Raw genomic sequence first — 15,240 nt, 5'->3', positions numbered from 1 at the left:
GAGCTCCTGCTTATTAATATCACACTCTTGTAGCACGGCGAAGACGAACACATGAAATGATGATGTGAAAGACTTTATATTGATGACAAATGATGCAAATAAGACATTTTTTTATACATCAAATTTAATTTCTTTTTGTACTTCAAGACAGTTGATGTGTTTCTTAGTTCTCTGTAGATTATTAGCAGAGCTGGTTGTAGAAACTTCTCCAGTCAAACGATACATTTGATCCTTTTTGTCTCCAGATCTAGAAACGAATAAACAAACATTCGTCGATTTAAAGCCACGTTTGCGTGATCAAACGTTTATGTTGAGTAACTATTTGTTATATGTTCATGATGATGAATTACTTCAGTGTTCATTCTCTGCAGGGATGCAGCCTTGTTGTAATCTTTAGGAAGCTGCTTCCATTGCGTGTGCAGAGTAGAAATAGTGTGTAGTTCACATTATTCCTTTCTGTTGTTTTGGAGATCACTCTTATCGATCAGGGGTTTTGATCATTTAAGGTCAAACGGAAAAGGAAATGGCCTTCGCGAAAGCGTGAAAATCTGTTATTTTAAAATGGAAGGAACATTTTGATTGTGTGAGGAAATAAAATAGTTGCTTCACCTTCACAGCTCTGAAAACACCTGCTGCCTTTCATGAGCAGATCCGCAGCCTGGAGAGAGCCAGGGTAAGAGCCTAAAGTCATCACTGCACTCGTCATTTTATTCATCCAAATCTATAAAATGCTGAATTAAAGTGTCTTTGTTTTACAGACTGGGAGCTTCTTAAAGCACAAACTGTGCAGCAGACCTGAGCGCTCTGAGCTGGTCCGTATGCACATCCTGCAAGGTAATCTTCCTCCTGTGTGTTCAGATCACACCGACACCATCACACTTATTACCTGTTTGAATTGGTTTTACAAAGTTAGAACCAGAACCTTTCTGAAGTTGACGTAGAGGTTAGTGAGGTCGGGCGGAGCCTGCAGCGAGTCCTACTGACGGAGCAGTTAAAGGAACACTTCACCCGCACAATGAGCATCTGTTTATCAATTACTGCATGTTCATTCAAACCTTACAATTTAAAACCTCCTCCTGCGTAAAGTCTCCCCCTTGATCAGACGTGCTACGAGTCCAAAGTGCACGAGTTGTGTGAGAGGCTGCAATGAAACTCTTCCTTTGCTTTCCACTGGTACAAAGAGATAAATACAATAACATAAATAAAGAGCACTGTGCAACATATATAAGTGATGTGGAAATGTGTGCAGGATTAGTGGGTAAATGTCTGATTCTACTGATCCTGTGTGTTCACCAGAGACGCAGGCTGAAGCCTGTCTGCAGGCCACTCAGATGAAGCTGAAGAGAGCCCGACTGGCTGATGATCTCAATGAGAAGCTCTCCCAGCGGCCTGGACCCATGGAGCTGGTGGAGAAGAACATCCTGCCCGTTGACTCCGGCGTGGAAGAAGACATTGACGGTAGATACTCATCATCAGCGTTAATGTCACCGTTTCAAAAATGGGTTTCAGCCCTCTTTGGTCTCCACCAACAGCTCAGCACTTACACCAGCCAGAGAGTTAACTCAAGCCAGCTTCACATCATGCACATCTTTTATTGATGCTATTACATTTGTTTCAGAGTCCACATTAAAATATCTCAACAACTTCTGGATGGATAACGATTGTGTAACGAGAGATGTGAACAGCAAATGTCTAAATTGTCTGCAATTCGTTCGACAAATGTTTCTTCTCGCAGGTTTGCTGAATCCTTTCAGTAAATAATAAGCTGTGCATGCTCATGTTAGATGCAGGCCCCACAGGTGGTGAAGTGAACGACTCCAAACCAACAGACGTTTACAACTTTGACGAGGACAGCGGCGATGCTTTGTCCCCACAACAGCCGGCCGTCCAAAAGTCTCCCGGCTCCACGTCTGCGTCTCCACGAGGGTCCGCAGGGACTGAGGCCACTTCTACTTCCTCTGACCTCAACTCTCCCATACAGGTACACCACCACGTGAACTCTGTGTCAGCAGAGGTTTAAACGTTTTACCTCTCACCTCGGCCTCGGCATGAAGATCTCGATCTGACGATGAGGCTTCCATTTGTGGACGTGTTTCATAAGAGAGCGACGCATCAAACGTCCAGGAGGAAGATTCAATTCAGGATCGGCTTTGAATATTTTTAAATCTATTAAATGATCTCCTTAATTGGTGAATTAGCTCCATCACTGTCTTTCCTGTTGCTCTCTTTAGTCTTTCGGTTCGTTCCTTTCTTCTCTTCGCTGCTCCAGTATCAACCATAACCACAAAATATATTCTAGAAATACAATTCTCTGAATAAAATCCTCCTCCTGCTTCCTCTTAACTGGCTCACACACCGTGTACTAACTGCGTATAATGTCGAAACATTTTGTACTCTTGAGTGTTTGTCAACCTGTTTCTGGTTATATAATTCCAGTTACTTTTCTCTCCTTGTGTTCGGTGATGACTAACAGCCGGAGCGGATTCACTGTTCTTGCTGAACGGATCATGTGGTTTCTCTCTCTCTCTGCTTTTCTCAGCGCTCCCCACCACCGAACTCACAGTCCTCGTCAAACGTAGTCAGCCTCGTCTCCACCGGTGAGCTGCAAAACATCCAACAAGCATCTGCACCTCAGCCAATCGCTGCCGTTGTCCCCAGCGTCACGCCGGGGCCGCTTCTCGTCAAGGTGAGCTACTGCTGATTCCATAACGGCTCGCCAAGTTTGACCAAAGGATTCCGTTGATTCACTTTTACTGTCTTCTGTTATTCGCCACCAGCTGACCTCCAGCACTGAGCGCTCTGATTTATTGACTCTGTTTTTGTTGTGTTTCTTGTTTCCTTTGGCGATGCAATGTCAGAAGACACGCAGTCTGTGTTTTGTCATACTAAAAGTCACATCAGTTTTAGGGTGAACTGAAAGTCAGCATTCAGTTAAACGCAGTTCAAAGAGCAACAGGGTTATAGTCATTTAACAAAACCTCGCGCTGACATCTGTGCCAGCCACAGTTTGTCTTCAATTATGGTCAAAGGACCGGCCTTCCTCACTCCGGCTGTGTGCAATGTAAGCCAAGAATCAAAGCACGGGAGTGAAGCAGTAACTTTTTATTGCATTTATCATAATCCAGTTATCGTCTGAGCACAAGATGAACTCTGCCTCCCTTGGAACACAAGAGGAGGAAGGAGTACGACAAATTGGAGGCCGTGTGCTTGCTTAACCCAGCTTGAGTTTCTGGTTTCAACCTGCTGCTCTTTGTGCCAAACCATTTTCATGTGTATCCTGTAACTGCAGGTGGTAAAACAATAAAGGTCACATTTCCACTACCCGTTTCCTCATCCTGCAGTTTTCATCGGGTGTCAGAACAATGTTCTACCTTAATGCTCGAAGCTGTAAAAGTCTCGTCTCGGCTCCAAGTCGTGCAGTGTTGGTGCTGGCGTCGCTAACTGTGATTCCTGATCAACTGGACTGAGTTCAGTCAAAGGGATCAAATATCCTCCAGATGGTCCTCTCAGCTTTGACATGCCCTCTTCTTCTGTGTTCTGCAGCAAAGCCTCCCCAGGCTGCCTGGAGATAAGAGCCGCGGCAAGAAAAGCAAAGAGCCCAAACCACGGGTGAAAAAGTTAAAGTACCATCAGTACATCCCCCCGGACCAGAAGCAGGAGCTCAATGAAGTTCTGATGGACTCTGCTTACGCCCGTCTCCTGGAGCAGCAGCAGCAGTTCCTGCAGCTTCAGATCTTAAACCAGCAGCAGCAGCAGTTCAGCTACCAGGCCGTGCTGCCTGCCACACTCAAGTATGGCTCCACGTATCAACACACTCACACACCTTTACCTTCATGTGTATCGGCTGTGTTGGGAGGGTTACAGATTACTAGTTTCCCTGTTAGAATAATATAATGCTTCTATTTTAGTTACTTCTTTAAGTAATGTGACATGTAATAGTAATATGTTCAGGTGCAACTCTTTTGTAATCATTGCTCCCAACACATAATCTACTAAAACAACTCTTGAAGGAAGCAACACTTTTACTTTAAAGTCATTTGAATTTAGATTTTTCACAAATGAAATCAAAGGTTCACACCTGGTCTTACACAAAGTAAGAAGTGTTTAATGTTTACCCACAGCTGCCGTTTGTCTCAAATATCTTTTACATTTCCTGCCCTCGGCTCACTACACAGAAACTGTTGAGTGTGAAAAATGCATGATAGTTAAATTCCCTCTCTAATCTGTACTCCCTTTTTGCTTCCAGACCAACAACTGAGGTACAAACCAGCTGTTCCAGCGCAGCTCTGAGTGGAAACGCTGCGTCTACCCCTGTGCAGCCCTGGCACACTCAGACGAACCGCAGGCCGGATCATTTACCCGTTCATCTGGAGGAGATGAAGGTGACACGTTGCTGCCTGCACACAGTTTGACTAATATGCACTTTGTGCATGCTGCAGAGGAGAACAAGCTACTTATTAAAAAGGCGTTTTATAATAATCTGTTATCTTTGCAGGTTGCTGAGCTGAAAATGGAACTAAAACTCCGATCTTTGCCTGTTTCTGGGACTAAGACAGATCTGATAGAGAGGCTAAAGTTGTATCAGGAGAACTCCAAGACTGCTGCTGCCATTGAGACAACAGCCTCACAGTCTGACAACATAAAGTTAACCCCGCCTGTGTCTCCGATAGCTTCCAAGGTGTCGAGTCTGGGCATAGAGGACAGCCCGACCAAGCCTCCAGATGCTCCCTGTGTGAACTCCCCGCGGACAGCTCCACAGGAGGAGTGTCCCACACGGACGAGGCCCTACGCGAAGGACTCTGAGAAGGACAAACGTCTCCACGAGAAGGAGCGGCAGATTGAGGAGCTGATGAGGAAGCTGGAGCAGGAGCAGAGGCTGGTGGAGGAGCTGAAGATGCAGCTGGAGGTGGAGAAGAGGAGTCAGCAAGGAGATTCTCCCCCTCAGCTCAGCCCTCTTGCTCCCCTCCAGGTCAAAGAGGAAAACGGGAGCTTGTCAAACTGCTCAGCGTCTTGTGCTTCTCCTGGTCTGACAGTGTTGGTCAAACAAGAGGAGGTGGCTCCTCAAACTCAGTTCATCATCAGTCAGCAGACTATCAAGCAGCCAGTCCAGGCCGGAGCTCAGATCCTCCTGCCTGCATGCCGTCCTGCCTCAGCACTCACTATCCAGCTCCCTGCCAGCAGCATTAAATTACACACTACTGTTAGCGGCGCGGCCCCAGGCCTCATCCAGACATCTGGACAGGTGCCACAGAAAACAAAGGCCTCAGCAGCATTACAGCAGTGCAGCACTCAGCCCCCGACAGAGGTAAGAAAACACACTCGTGCGTGCACAGGCCGCCTCGCTCCGTCTCTTTGTTAGTCGTCACTATCGGCTGTGATTTTCTGCTAGTTTTGGATTTCTTCTGTGATCATCCGTATGTGTGTGCACCTGAAATCATAAATTGTGTTTTCCACGCAGTAAACTCGGGTTAGGTTGCACATCGAACATCTGGTGCAGTGTTTTCGATGGCACCGGCCAATCACAGCTTTTGACGCTCTTTCGTGGGTAATGCATCTTTCTTGTTGCCACAATAATAAGAGGCCTCAGCGAGGCTGCTGACATCCTTCCATGTTCACATCAAAAGAAAGCTTGTGGTTACTGGAGCAGGCGCTGAGTGACGGCTGACTGTACTGCCCTCTGTCGTCCCTCTGTCGTCCCTCTGAGCCAAACAACCAGACAGAATTAGCAACAGAAACCACAACTCGATGCTAACGCAGGAGAACACTCATTCTGTCGGCAGTGGGGTGAACGCTGGTGACGAGTGATCTTTATTTAGGTCGCCCACAAAAGAGCTTATTTACTACAACAGAAGCGTGTGATGGTGTTGTGATGCCCTACTTTTCCGTGATGACATCAATGCATTCCTTTGTGTTTACCTCCATGCTGACCTGTCCACATTTCTCTGAAGACTTGGAGGATGGGTACAGCACAAAGCTTACTTGACACATTCCCGGCGAGTGGAAGTCCTGTGGGAGCCTCCCCGAGCCCAGCCGCTCCTAAAGATCCTACTAATAAGGTAGAGCGTGATCTTTTTTTATCTGTAACTGTTTTATTTACATATTTGTAACGAGCCATCTGCATTTGAAGGATGTATCCTGTTGTTCATTTGGAGTCTGTTGTCTGTTCCCGATCAACAGCCTCCCTGCACCAGCCGGCCAACGCTGCTCTTGCCAAAATTCACAAACCATGTGTCGAAGTGTAAAGACCCGCCCCGCTATGAGGATGCCGTTAAACAGACACGCAGCATGCTAACAGCTGTTCAGGTGACAAATGATTCAATTGGAATTTGTAATCTCTTCCTGAGCTATATCCGTCCCCCCCGTCCCCCCCCCCCCCCCCTACTGTGTGTTTGAAACAATGTGATTCCCGATGCTGAAGAGAATTATCATTTCTGCATCTTCTCATTGAAGAACATATTAAAATGATTTTCAGGATCAGAAACAAACAAAGATGTTTTCTTTAGAACGTTTCTGCAGCACCACAATATTTAGAATTGGATTTTGACGCATTCGTTCAACCTTTTATTTTAACTGCAATATATAAACGAGAGCAAAACAACAACAACAAGTTTAATAAATAAAACATTTATTTCCCTCAGGGTTTTATTCCATGTTGCAAACGACACGCTCAGTAATAAATAAATCTTGCGCCTCCTGTGAGCTGATGATGTTTGTTTTATGTGTTTTGAACGTTTGCCTGCATGTTGTTGTGAAACACAGATGCCTCGGGACGTCTTCGTCTCAGTTTGTCTGATTAAATAAAGTTTTAATAAAAGATATGTGAGTACACTGTTTGGTGCAGTATATCCTTTAAACTGTTGTCTCTGCAGGGTCCCACTGCAGCGAGCCAGCAGATGGACGACTTGTTTGATGTGTTAATCGAGAGCGGTGGTGAGAAATACTGCAACCTTTCTTTTTTATGGGGGGGGGGCACTGGTAAAACTAAGACTTAAAGTACATTTGATTATTGGATTCTCACACTGAACTGTCTCCACTTGTGTTTCAGAGATCTCCCCCTTCATCAGACAGGATCCCCCCAGCCTCGACAAGCCTCTCCCTGTGACGGCCAGCGTCACCACGCTTCCCATAAACACGGTTTTATCTCGCCCTCCACCTTTGATCCAAGTGGCCCAGCTGCCTGCAGAACAGCTCGACCCCTCGGCCAGCTTGGCCCTCACCTCTGACACCCAGCTGGAGACCCTCCTGGGGGCTCACACGGAGCCACAAACACTGAAGCTGCTGGAGGAGCTGCACTCACCTGTGGTTAGCATGGAGGTGGACTCGCCCTCTGCTTTGAACTTGCACAGCACCAACATGGACAATATGGATTGGCTGGACCTCACCCTGTCTGTGCCGGCAGAGGGCGTCAACCCTTTGGACATGTCAGCGCCAGCGGGCGTCTTCTCCTCCGACTTCCTGGACTCACATGAACTGCACTTAAACTGGGAATGACTGCCGTCGAGGAGAATCCGTACACCTATCGGACGCTTTCAGATACTTTTTTTATGCAAAGGCGGATGACTTTTGTTTCCAATGTGGAGAAATAAGGGCTTTCGGAGATAAGGCAGCTCTGTGTTGCTTTCTGCCGATAATAATCAGCTCAGTAATAATCTCATATGTGCCGCATCAGTTTAGAAGTTCCTGCTTTCCTCCCTTTGAGGTCTTTAAAGCCTCGGATTGTACGGGGAGACTGACAGAAAGTAGGACCGGTACAGATTGAGCTGACAGTGGAAGAAGCTTTGAAAATGTAATCTGAAGTCATGCCATTAGTTATCAACCACGTTATTGCTTTCTCCTCGTCCTCTGAATGTACACATTGACGGAGGTAATAACCGAAGAAAAGCAGGAGGAAAGTCCTAATGCTGGTTAAAGGACAAACTGCATGTAGCGAGGGAGGGGGGGCAGTTGTTTAGTTCACTCCACCCTGTCTCGGAATGATTATTACTATCAAAACAGATTGTAAACACACAAGTAGTAAACGTTCCCCCTGTGTATATGTGAATGTGATATAAGACCACGGAGTGTCAAACCAGCTCGACCAAACAAGTTCTGCAAAACACTCTCGACCAGCTCTGACGAGACGTCCAGCCGCGTGCCGATCAGCCGAATACTGCGCACGCTTTAGTAACACCGATGTATACCCAGGGCACAGCGTTAGCACCGTTTACCAGCCAAATGTGGCGACAGTAGATTTGCATCACTAACCAGCTAAAAGGAAACACTGGTAATCTATGGAGTGGCTGGTGAAATCAGAAAATGCACGAGCCATTTGGCTGGTGGACAAAAAAAAGCACATTTTGCACCCGGCTTGTGTTGCCAGAGTAAGATACAGGTACGGTCACCTGATGACGAGTCGTCTGTGTCGCATCATCAACATCCATCAAATTGTTCTTGGAACTTGATTCGTCGACTCCTAAAGGGTTAAAGAATGACGCTCAGCTTTGTTTTTGTTTAGGTAGTTTATTCCAGAAGTGTAAGCACGGCGGGCCATACCGACAATCTCTCTGTGCAGCTTTACAATATAGATATATATATATATATATATATTTATAATAACAGACAAACAAAACAAATAACTTCCATCTGTGTTGTTCACTCACTTCACACTGAAGTAACATTGCAGTTGGTTTGTGTTGCAGTGACATCTGCTGGCCACATCTGAATCCAATCGGGTCGCACTGCTTTACTTTTCTTTAGCAAATGGCAAAATATGACTTTACATAACATACGGTGTCAAAGAAAGCATTATACACAACATGATGCACCGCAGCGGGAGAGGTTCTGGGCGTCGGGCTGGACGTGCATAAAGGTCATTGCACTGTTCTTTTGTTGGGTCATTAGGAATGGACTCTGCTCTGCAGGTGATCTGGAGCGTTGCTGACAATCATGAATGTTGAGGGAATTGTTGTACAAAGGATTTATGAGATTTGTAATGTTTTCCTGTAAGCACATTAGTGCCTTATTTGAGCATCCAAATGTCACCCTTAAAAAGGGATTATGTGCTGGAATGAGTATTTTGTCGTTACTAAACAAGTTTAACTCGACACCAAGAACCATTGTAATGTGTAGTTTGTGGACCATCTCTCTTGACACTTTTAAACCAACTACTTGCCTCCTCAACACTTACCAGCTCAACCTTTTAAAGATCGACGATGCTGAATATTGTTAATTTATCGACTAGCTTTAAGACTGTTGTGATTGAAGCTGAAACCACAGCTTGAGCGAGGGTCCTCTGAATAATCAAGGATCCATCTCTAAACCGAGAAAGAGTTTCAGCAACACTGGGCCCACATAGTTATCACATCTGTTTGCTATGGCTTTGGATTCCCTCTTGGTGCTTCTTTTCCTGGATCTCAGTGCATCACTGTTCTAGACCTGCTGGTGCGGTGACAGTCTTATCTTAAAGAACACCGTGCGTGTCCTACAGTTATACTACATCTACATTCTTCTGATGTGAAATATGGTGCACCTCAGGGCTTTGTTCTCGGTCCTCCGCTTTTCTTTTTATTTCACCTCTTAGCCAAATTATACGCAGCCATGGAATAAATTTGCAATGCTACGCTGATGATGCTCTTTATGTATCCTACGCTTTATGTGTGTGTAAAAGCAGACGACCATCCCCAAAGGATTCAGTTCAGTCTGCTCGTCTGGTCATGGCCGTGCTTGACATGGACACCAGTTCATACAGTATCGGTGTCTCTTGACAACTGTGTGATTTCTCAAAGTGACACTATAGAGATCTGCCTTGTCTCATCTACGCAACATGGCTGATGCCGAGACTAATTCATGCCTTCCATCCAGACTTGATTATAGTAGCATTTTGATTTTACTAAAAGTCTTAAATGTTTCAGAACATTTTAACTAAAACTACAAGATTTGACCAAATGACACAAAGTTTCTCTTCCCTTCATTGGCTCTCTATCTATTAAGGTGCTTCTGAGTATTTTCTAAAAGGGCCCGCCCCTCTCAGCTCCTTCTTGTTGCTTATTCTTTGATTACTTCAGGCCGTACCTGTTACCATCACCCTCTATCGTCGACGAGGATAAGGTAACTTTCTGAAAACCGCTGCTTCTCTCCATCTTTGTCTCTTTCTCTCTCACAGATTGTAAAAGCCCCATGAAGCTGATTTGTGATATTGGGCTATACAAATAAACATGTTTTAAACATTGTGTATTTGTTACCTTTGCTATAGATGTAGACGTAAATACAGAGATTACTTTTGGGTTTCACAGCAGACCTGTGCTCATCCCCATTTACTCTAGTGGTTGTAATTTAAACAATATACAAGGAAAGTCTTAAAGGGAAACATTTCCACCCGTGTATGTGGACGTCCCTTCAGTGTTGATGGTAAATGTAGTCAATAGAAGCAATACATTCCTCAGTGCGTGCTGCTGCTCGTGTGCCAGCAGCGACTACATGTACAAGGATGCCGCCGGACATCCTCTAGCACGGCTCATTCAGATGCAGCCTCCGCCTCTCTCTCCGCCGCTCTGCTGTTGGAAACGTAGCAGGTTTGCAAAACAAGCAAAGGAAACAAGGAAGTTCTGTTTTTGAGCACCACCTCTGGCTATAGAACTACAAATACAAGTTGAACTGGTTTGTAGTTCTTCCTTGCATCCGACTACGTCACTGCCAAGTGAAGCGACCGCGCTGGACGCAGGAAGAACGACAGGTTTCGCAGCACCAGAGCACGGAGAGGTTATTGCTTATCCACTACATTTACCAGCAACACTAAGTTGCACATCCACTTGTTCACAGATGTGAAGTATTACAGTATATTTACCGTCATATTGATCAGATTTTGTAATTCAGTGAAAGATCAGTATGATATACATTTATATTCGTCAACACCACGTTGTGCTTCTGGCATGTGCTTCATTAAAACAAAGTAATGAATGTTTGACAAACATCCTCCGCTGATACTCTGTGATCTTCCACTTCCCCGTTAGTTCCATGTCTCACACTTTTCTCTCAGATCTTTTTAATAGTTATGATTGAGGTTCGACACTTGGGACATTTGTGTGTGATAGATTTGAACCTATCGAGGCAGAAGGGAATGAAGCAACAACCGGCCACGCAGCTGTAAAAGGGAAACGGGAACAAAATAAAAGGTCAACAAACCTGGAGAGGTGCAGGTGCAGGTGGCTGTAACACCAGCTGCACAAACACAAACAGGCCCATCAATGAGGTCAGCATGCAAATATTTTATCACGATGGAGGGAGATGTGTTTTCATACCCGATCGAAGCCGCCATGAAGCACATCATCCAGGTGACGCTGCTGACGGAGGTGAAAGTCTCTGTCATGATGAACTGCTGACACTGTGGACACTGCGTCCTGCAGGGACATGGTGGAAGCTTCTCCACGTCCAGAATCACTGGAGGGGCTGAGAACAGAAAAGAAAATCGAATTTCTCTTTTAATATTTCTCTAAATTGTAGTTTAAACCATCAGTTGGCATCATTTTAGTTACATTTTCTGACACAAGTGCCACAAGGTGCATGAAGTCAGACATGATTGCATAGAGAATACCCGTTCATGAGTCCTAAACACGGGAGAAAAGCGTCAATTTGAACAGTTAAAATGAGAACATGTGCTTCACTGACTCGTCGTGATATCAGGTGGATCCTCGATATAGAAAATATTGGAGTCAGGATCACCAGGCACGACCTTCTGACTGGAGTTGAGTTCTAACAAAGAAGGAAAAAAGTGGTTACAAAAGCAAAGTATGATGACGTAATGAGGCTGCAGTACATTTAGATTCACCTTTCTCGCTGTTCTTCCAATCCTTGTCATTGAGGATGTCCTCCTGGGTTCTTTCGAGCGTGGCTTTTCTTTCTATCAGTTGATTCAGTTTGTCATCAATGCTGTCGATCTCATGCTGATATGAGGCTGCCTCCTCTGGTAGAACGACAATGACACACTCATACATATGAGAACACAGAGGCAAATGTGTGTATATATATATATATATATATATATATATATATATATATATATATATATATATATATAAAATAAGTGTCAGTACCTGATTGTTCGAATTCTGCACGATTCCTCAGCTCCTGAAATATGCACTGGATTTTTTTCCTTTCCAGAAGTTGTTGTCTCTCGACTGAAAGATGATTGAGCTCCGTAGAAATGTTCTTCAGCTCGCTGACTGCAGAAGTCATGATGGAGGCTGGTGTGTGTGTGTGTGTGTGTGTGTGAATATATTAGTAGGTATCATTTCCATAATTCTCTCCCTCTTTAATATGAACCAGTTACCCAATAAAGAAAAGATGGCAGACCAAAAGTATGTAATTAAGAGACTATTTTTGTGTTTTCCATTTAATTTCTTGGTATTCATTTAAGTGTTGATGAATCTGAGCGGTTGCAAACTATTTTGTTGTGCATCTCTGAATTGTCAGCAATAAAAAAAACACATTTATATTAAACCAACTGGTTTCCATCAAAGGTCGATTGAAACATTGTCCTAGATTAAACTCAACATGCATTGTAAGGTGGTGGGTATTAATAAAGCATATTAAAGTCAAACTCTGCTTTCCCTCCAAAAAATAAATAATAAAAGACAGAAATCTATAAAAACTAACATCAGCTCCAGAAATGAACCGTAGTGACTACTGCACTGAAAACATCGCTCAAACATCTCAACGTATTATATATTAAAGACAAACAGTATGTTTTACCGTATAATCCCAGCTGCTCCCAGTGTATCCTGCACAGTTAACATTCAGACTAGTTCAACAAGGCGTGCAGTGTTCACTTCTACCAGGAAATATTCAAATCGTAGGTTTACAGCTGCCCTCTCTTTGCTCAAGTAAAAAACAAAACAAATAAAATAATGTTTTCAGAAAATGATACAAAATCACATTTGCACATATTTTATTTACATGTAGCCTCTTCGAGAAGCTCCGTTTGTAATGCGTACAAAGATATGTCGAGAAACAAGTCATACAATCATGAATACTTTCTGAAAGTCATTTTGTCCAAACATCGTGTGTGACATTTCACTTTTTCCTGAGTCTCTTCATGAACGTCACTTCATCCCTGTTCCTGACGCCGTAGCTGAAGATATAAAGAGAGAGTCAAACCGTGCGGATGATAACAAGTGAAGGAGGAGGTGATTTTATGAACTTACTCTTTAAGCCTCATCTTGTCATCTTCAAGCTTTTCCCCTTGAAATATCATCTGATAAGTTCTCCAAACATATCTCCTGTAAAAGAAAGGAAGTAAACACTTATAATCTTTTAATCCCTTGTATGTTCTTGTGCTTGTGAGTGTATTCACCAGCTGACGTGTTTCACTCCGCCTTCACGTTGTTGTTTCAGCTCCATGAATCTGCAGATGGCCTTCTTCAGATCGAAGACAGTTGCATTTTGCACCACCACTATGGCTTAGGAAGGAAAGTTGTTTTCAAATAATGGTAAATAAAAAGATTTAATTGAAAAGTATACAACTACAAGTCGTGTAGTGATGTTCTGAAATAGAATGATGTGATCAGAAAACATAGTGTATATTTAACTACTGTTATCTCAACACTTACGCATTATCTCGCCATCGGCCTTTAGAACCCTCACAGTCATCGCCTGGCCGTACTCCAGAGCAATCTGAGAATTGACCTCCTCCAGAGTCACCTAAACATAAAGATGATCAGGTTTCAGGAAAACATACAGGACTTTCTATACATCAGTACAGATTCTGACAACCTAATTCACAATTTAAAGCCTGGTGATCAGAAGAAATCGACACTCAGCCGGAGTGTTGTAAATAAAAAGGTTGTTTTTGTTCTGACATTAACTGCAAAGTTCAAGCAATTCTAAACCAGACAAAGTAAATTGCAACTGATGGACTCAAGTTAAGAGACATCTCAAGACAGATTAAAGAAAACAGGATGCGTGCAACCAGGAGTGTAAATGTGAAACATCTTCACAGAACACAGTGTAGACGAGAGGAAGGGGGGAGAAACACAATGAGGGAAGGAGAGAGCAAAGGAGAATAAAGTGAGGATCGGAGAGAAGAAGACAACGAGGAGAGCCTCATCACACTAACTGTTGCACCTGAACATAAGATTACTTTGTAGTTTGGAAGGTAGATTGCTCAGTTTATTATTTTATAGACCACTAAAGCATGCACAATGTGGCATTGTTTACTTTGTTGTTGCCTGTTCTTAGGGCTGGGCGATATGGTTATGATCTTCTATCATGATGACTTGCTACATGTAAATAAAATATGTGCAAATGTTTTGATAACAATATGTATCACGATGTTTGTTAATTCAATAAAGAAATAAATAGTCTATATGAAATGACCACATGGTAAAGTCTAGTTTTATTAATACTTGTTAATACTGAGCATGTTCTCAAGTACAAACAACGTCAAGAGATGTACACGTATTCCAATAATCAGAATTATTGGGTGTAGGCACGAAGGATTGAATAATAAAGCTAAATGAATGATCTCTGATGTTGATACTTTTGTAGAAATCTGTTGAGTATTAAACATCTGCATGAGTGTATGGGTATTTAAATACATATGCAAGTAAGTTAAAGGTGAGCTACTGTATACAACTTTATTTTGTATAAATAACTTAAGCAGCTGCAGCCCAAAATGTCTGTGCACGGCTGTGTAATACAGACCTGAATTGGAAGATCACAGAGTAAAGGGTCCTGCACAAGTAGAGCAAGTCCTTCCTCGAAAATATCCAGGATCTCTGAGTGAGGAAGAGCCTCCTCATCTTCCTCCTCCTCTGTGTCTAAAGCTGCCATCTCTGTCAGATTCTCGTTTTCCACCTCTTCATCTTCTACAGACAGTCCTCCTCCAACAGTGTCCTGACTCTGCTCCTCCATCATTAGGTACTAAAGTCATTTAACAAACAGCAGCCCGGTTTATCAGGAGAGTAAAAATAAATACTTATTATTAAACTAAGTGAAAAGACTATAACATTTACTGCGAGACTCTAATTTATTAAATACAGCTGGCAAACATGTTTAACTGGAAAAGATATCGCTGCAAAGAGCCATGAAGTAAACAAACAATGTGTACAGTAAAGAATATATACCGGAAGGCAACTGTGGCGCAGGTTAAATGGTTCCTCTTTAGTGGATGTAAATTCAGACACGACTTTAGTATTTTATGAATTGCCAAATGTTAATATTATTTAATGTTATTCATTTATGGTAGTATTTTTGGATGTTGTTGTT

General features: G+C 43.3%; 2 protein-coding genes across 10 annotated transcripts in view; one reads left to right on the top strand and one right to left on the bottom strand.

Annotated features, from left to right (window-relative positions):
* Nucleotides 1–10,208, top strand: part of mrtfbb (myocardin related transcription factor Bb) — a 79,169-nt gene extending 68,961 nt beyond the window's left edge. For all 9 annotated transcript variants that reach the window (XM_029436797.1, XM_029436793.1, XM_029436790.1 and 6 more), the window contains 12 exons: nt 618–673; nt 759–834; nt 1,297–1,458; nt 1,785–1,981; nt 2,540–2,686; nt 3,544–3,791; nt 4,247–4,382; nt 4,496–5,305; nt 5,949–6,056; nt 6,178–6,303; nt 6,870–6,930; nt 7,046–10,208. In XM_029436797.1, the coding sequence (XP_029292657.1) occupies nt 618–673; nt 759–834; nt 1,297–1,458; nt 1,785–1,981; nt 2,540–2,686; nt 3,544–3,791; nt 4,247–4,382; nt 4,496–5,305; nt 5,949–6,056; nt 6,178–6,303; nt 6,870–6,930; nt 7,046–7,491 (2,573 nt within the window). In that variant the 3' untranslated portion in view covers nt 7,492–10,208. The remainder of the gene's footprint in view (nt 1–617; nt 674–758; nt 835–1,296; nt 1,459–1,784; nt 1,982–2,539; nt 2,687–3,543; nt 3,792–4,246; nt 4,383–4,495; nt 5,306–5,948; nt 6,057–6,177; nt 6,304–6,869; nt 6,931–7,045) is intronic.
* Nucleotides 10,209–12,881: 2,673 nt separating this feature from the next.
* Nucleotides 12,882–15,098, bottom strand: snrnp25 (small nuclear ribonucleoprotein 25). Its single transcript, XM_029438256.1, has 5 exons — nt 14,677–15,098; nt 13,584–13,674; nt 13,328–13,433; nt 13,179–13,253; nt 12,882–13,105 (listed from the first exon to the last, which is right to left on the bottom strand). Exons 1-5 carry the CDS (start codon nt 14,887–14,889, stop codon nt 13,048–13,050), a joined length of 543 nt encoding a protein of 180 aa, XP_029294116.1. The 5' UTR covers nt 14,890–15,098; the 3' UTR covers nt 12,882–13,047.
* Between the last annotated feature and the right edge of the window lie 142 nt (nt 15,099–15,240).

The sequence above is a fragment of the Cottoperca gobio genome, chromosome 8, assembly GCF_900634415.1.
Source record: "Cottoperca gobio chromosome 8, fCotGob3.1, whole genome shotgun sequence".
Classification (NCBI taxonomy): domain Eukaryota; kingdom Metazoa; phylum Chordata; class Actinopteri; order Perciformes; family Bovichtidae; genus Cottoperca; species Cottoperca gobio.
Note: the sequence above shows the minus strand (reverse complement) of the source record. Positions and strands in the feature narration are given on the sequence as shown.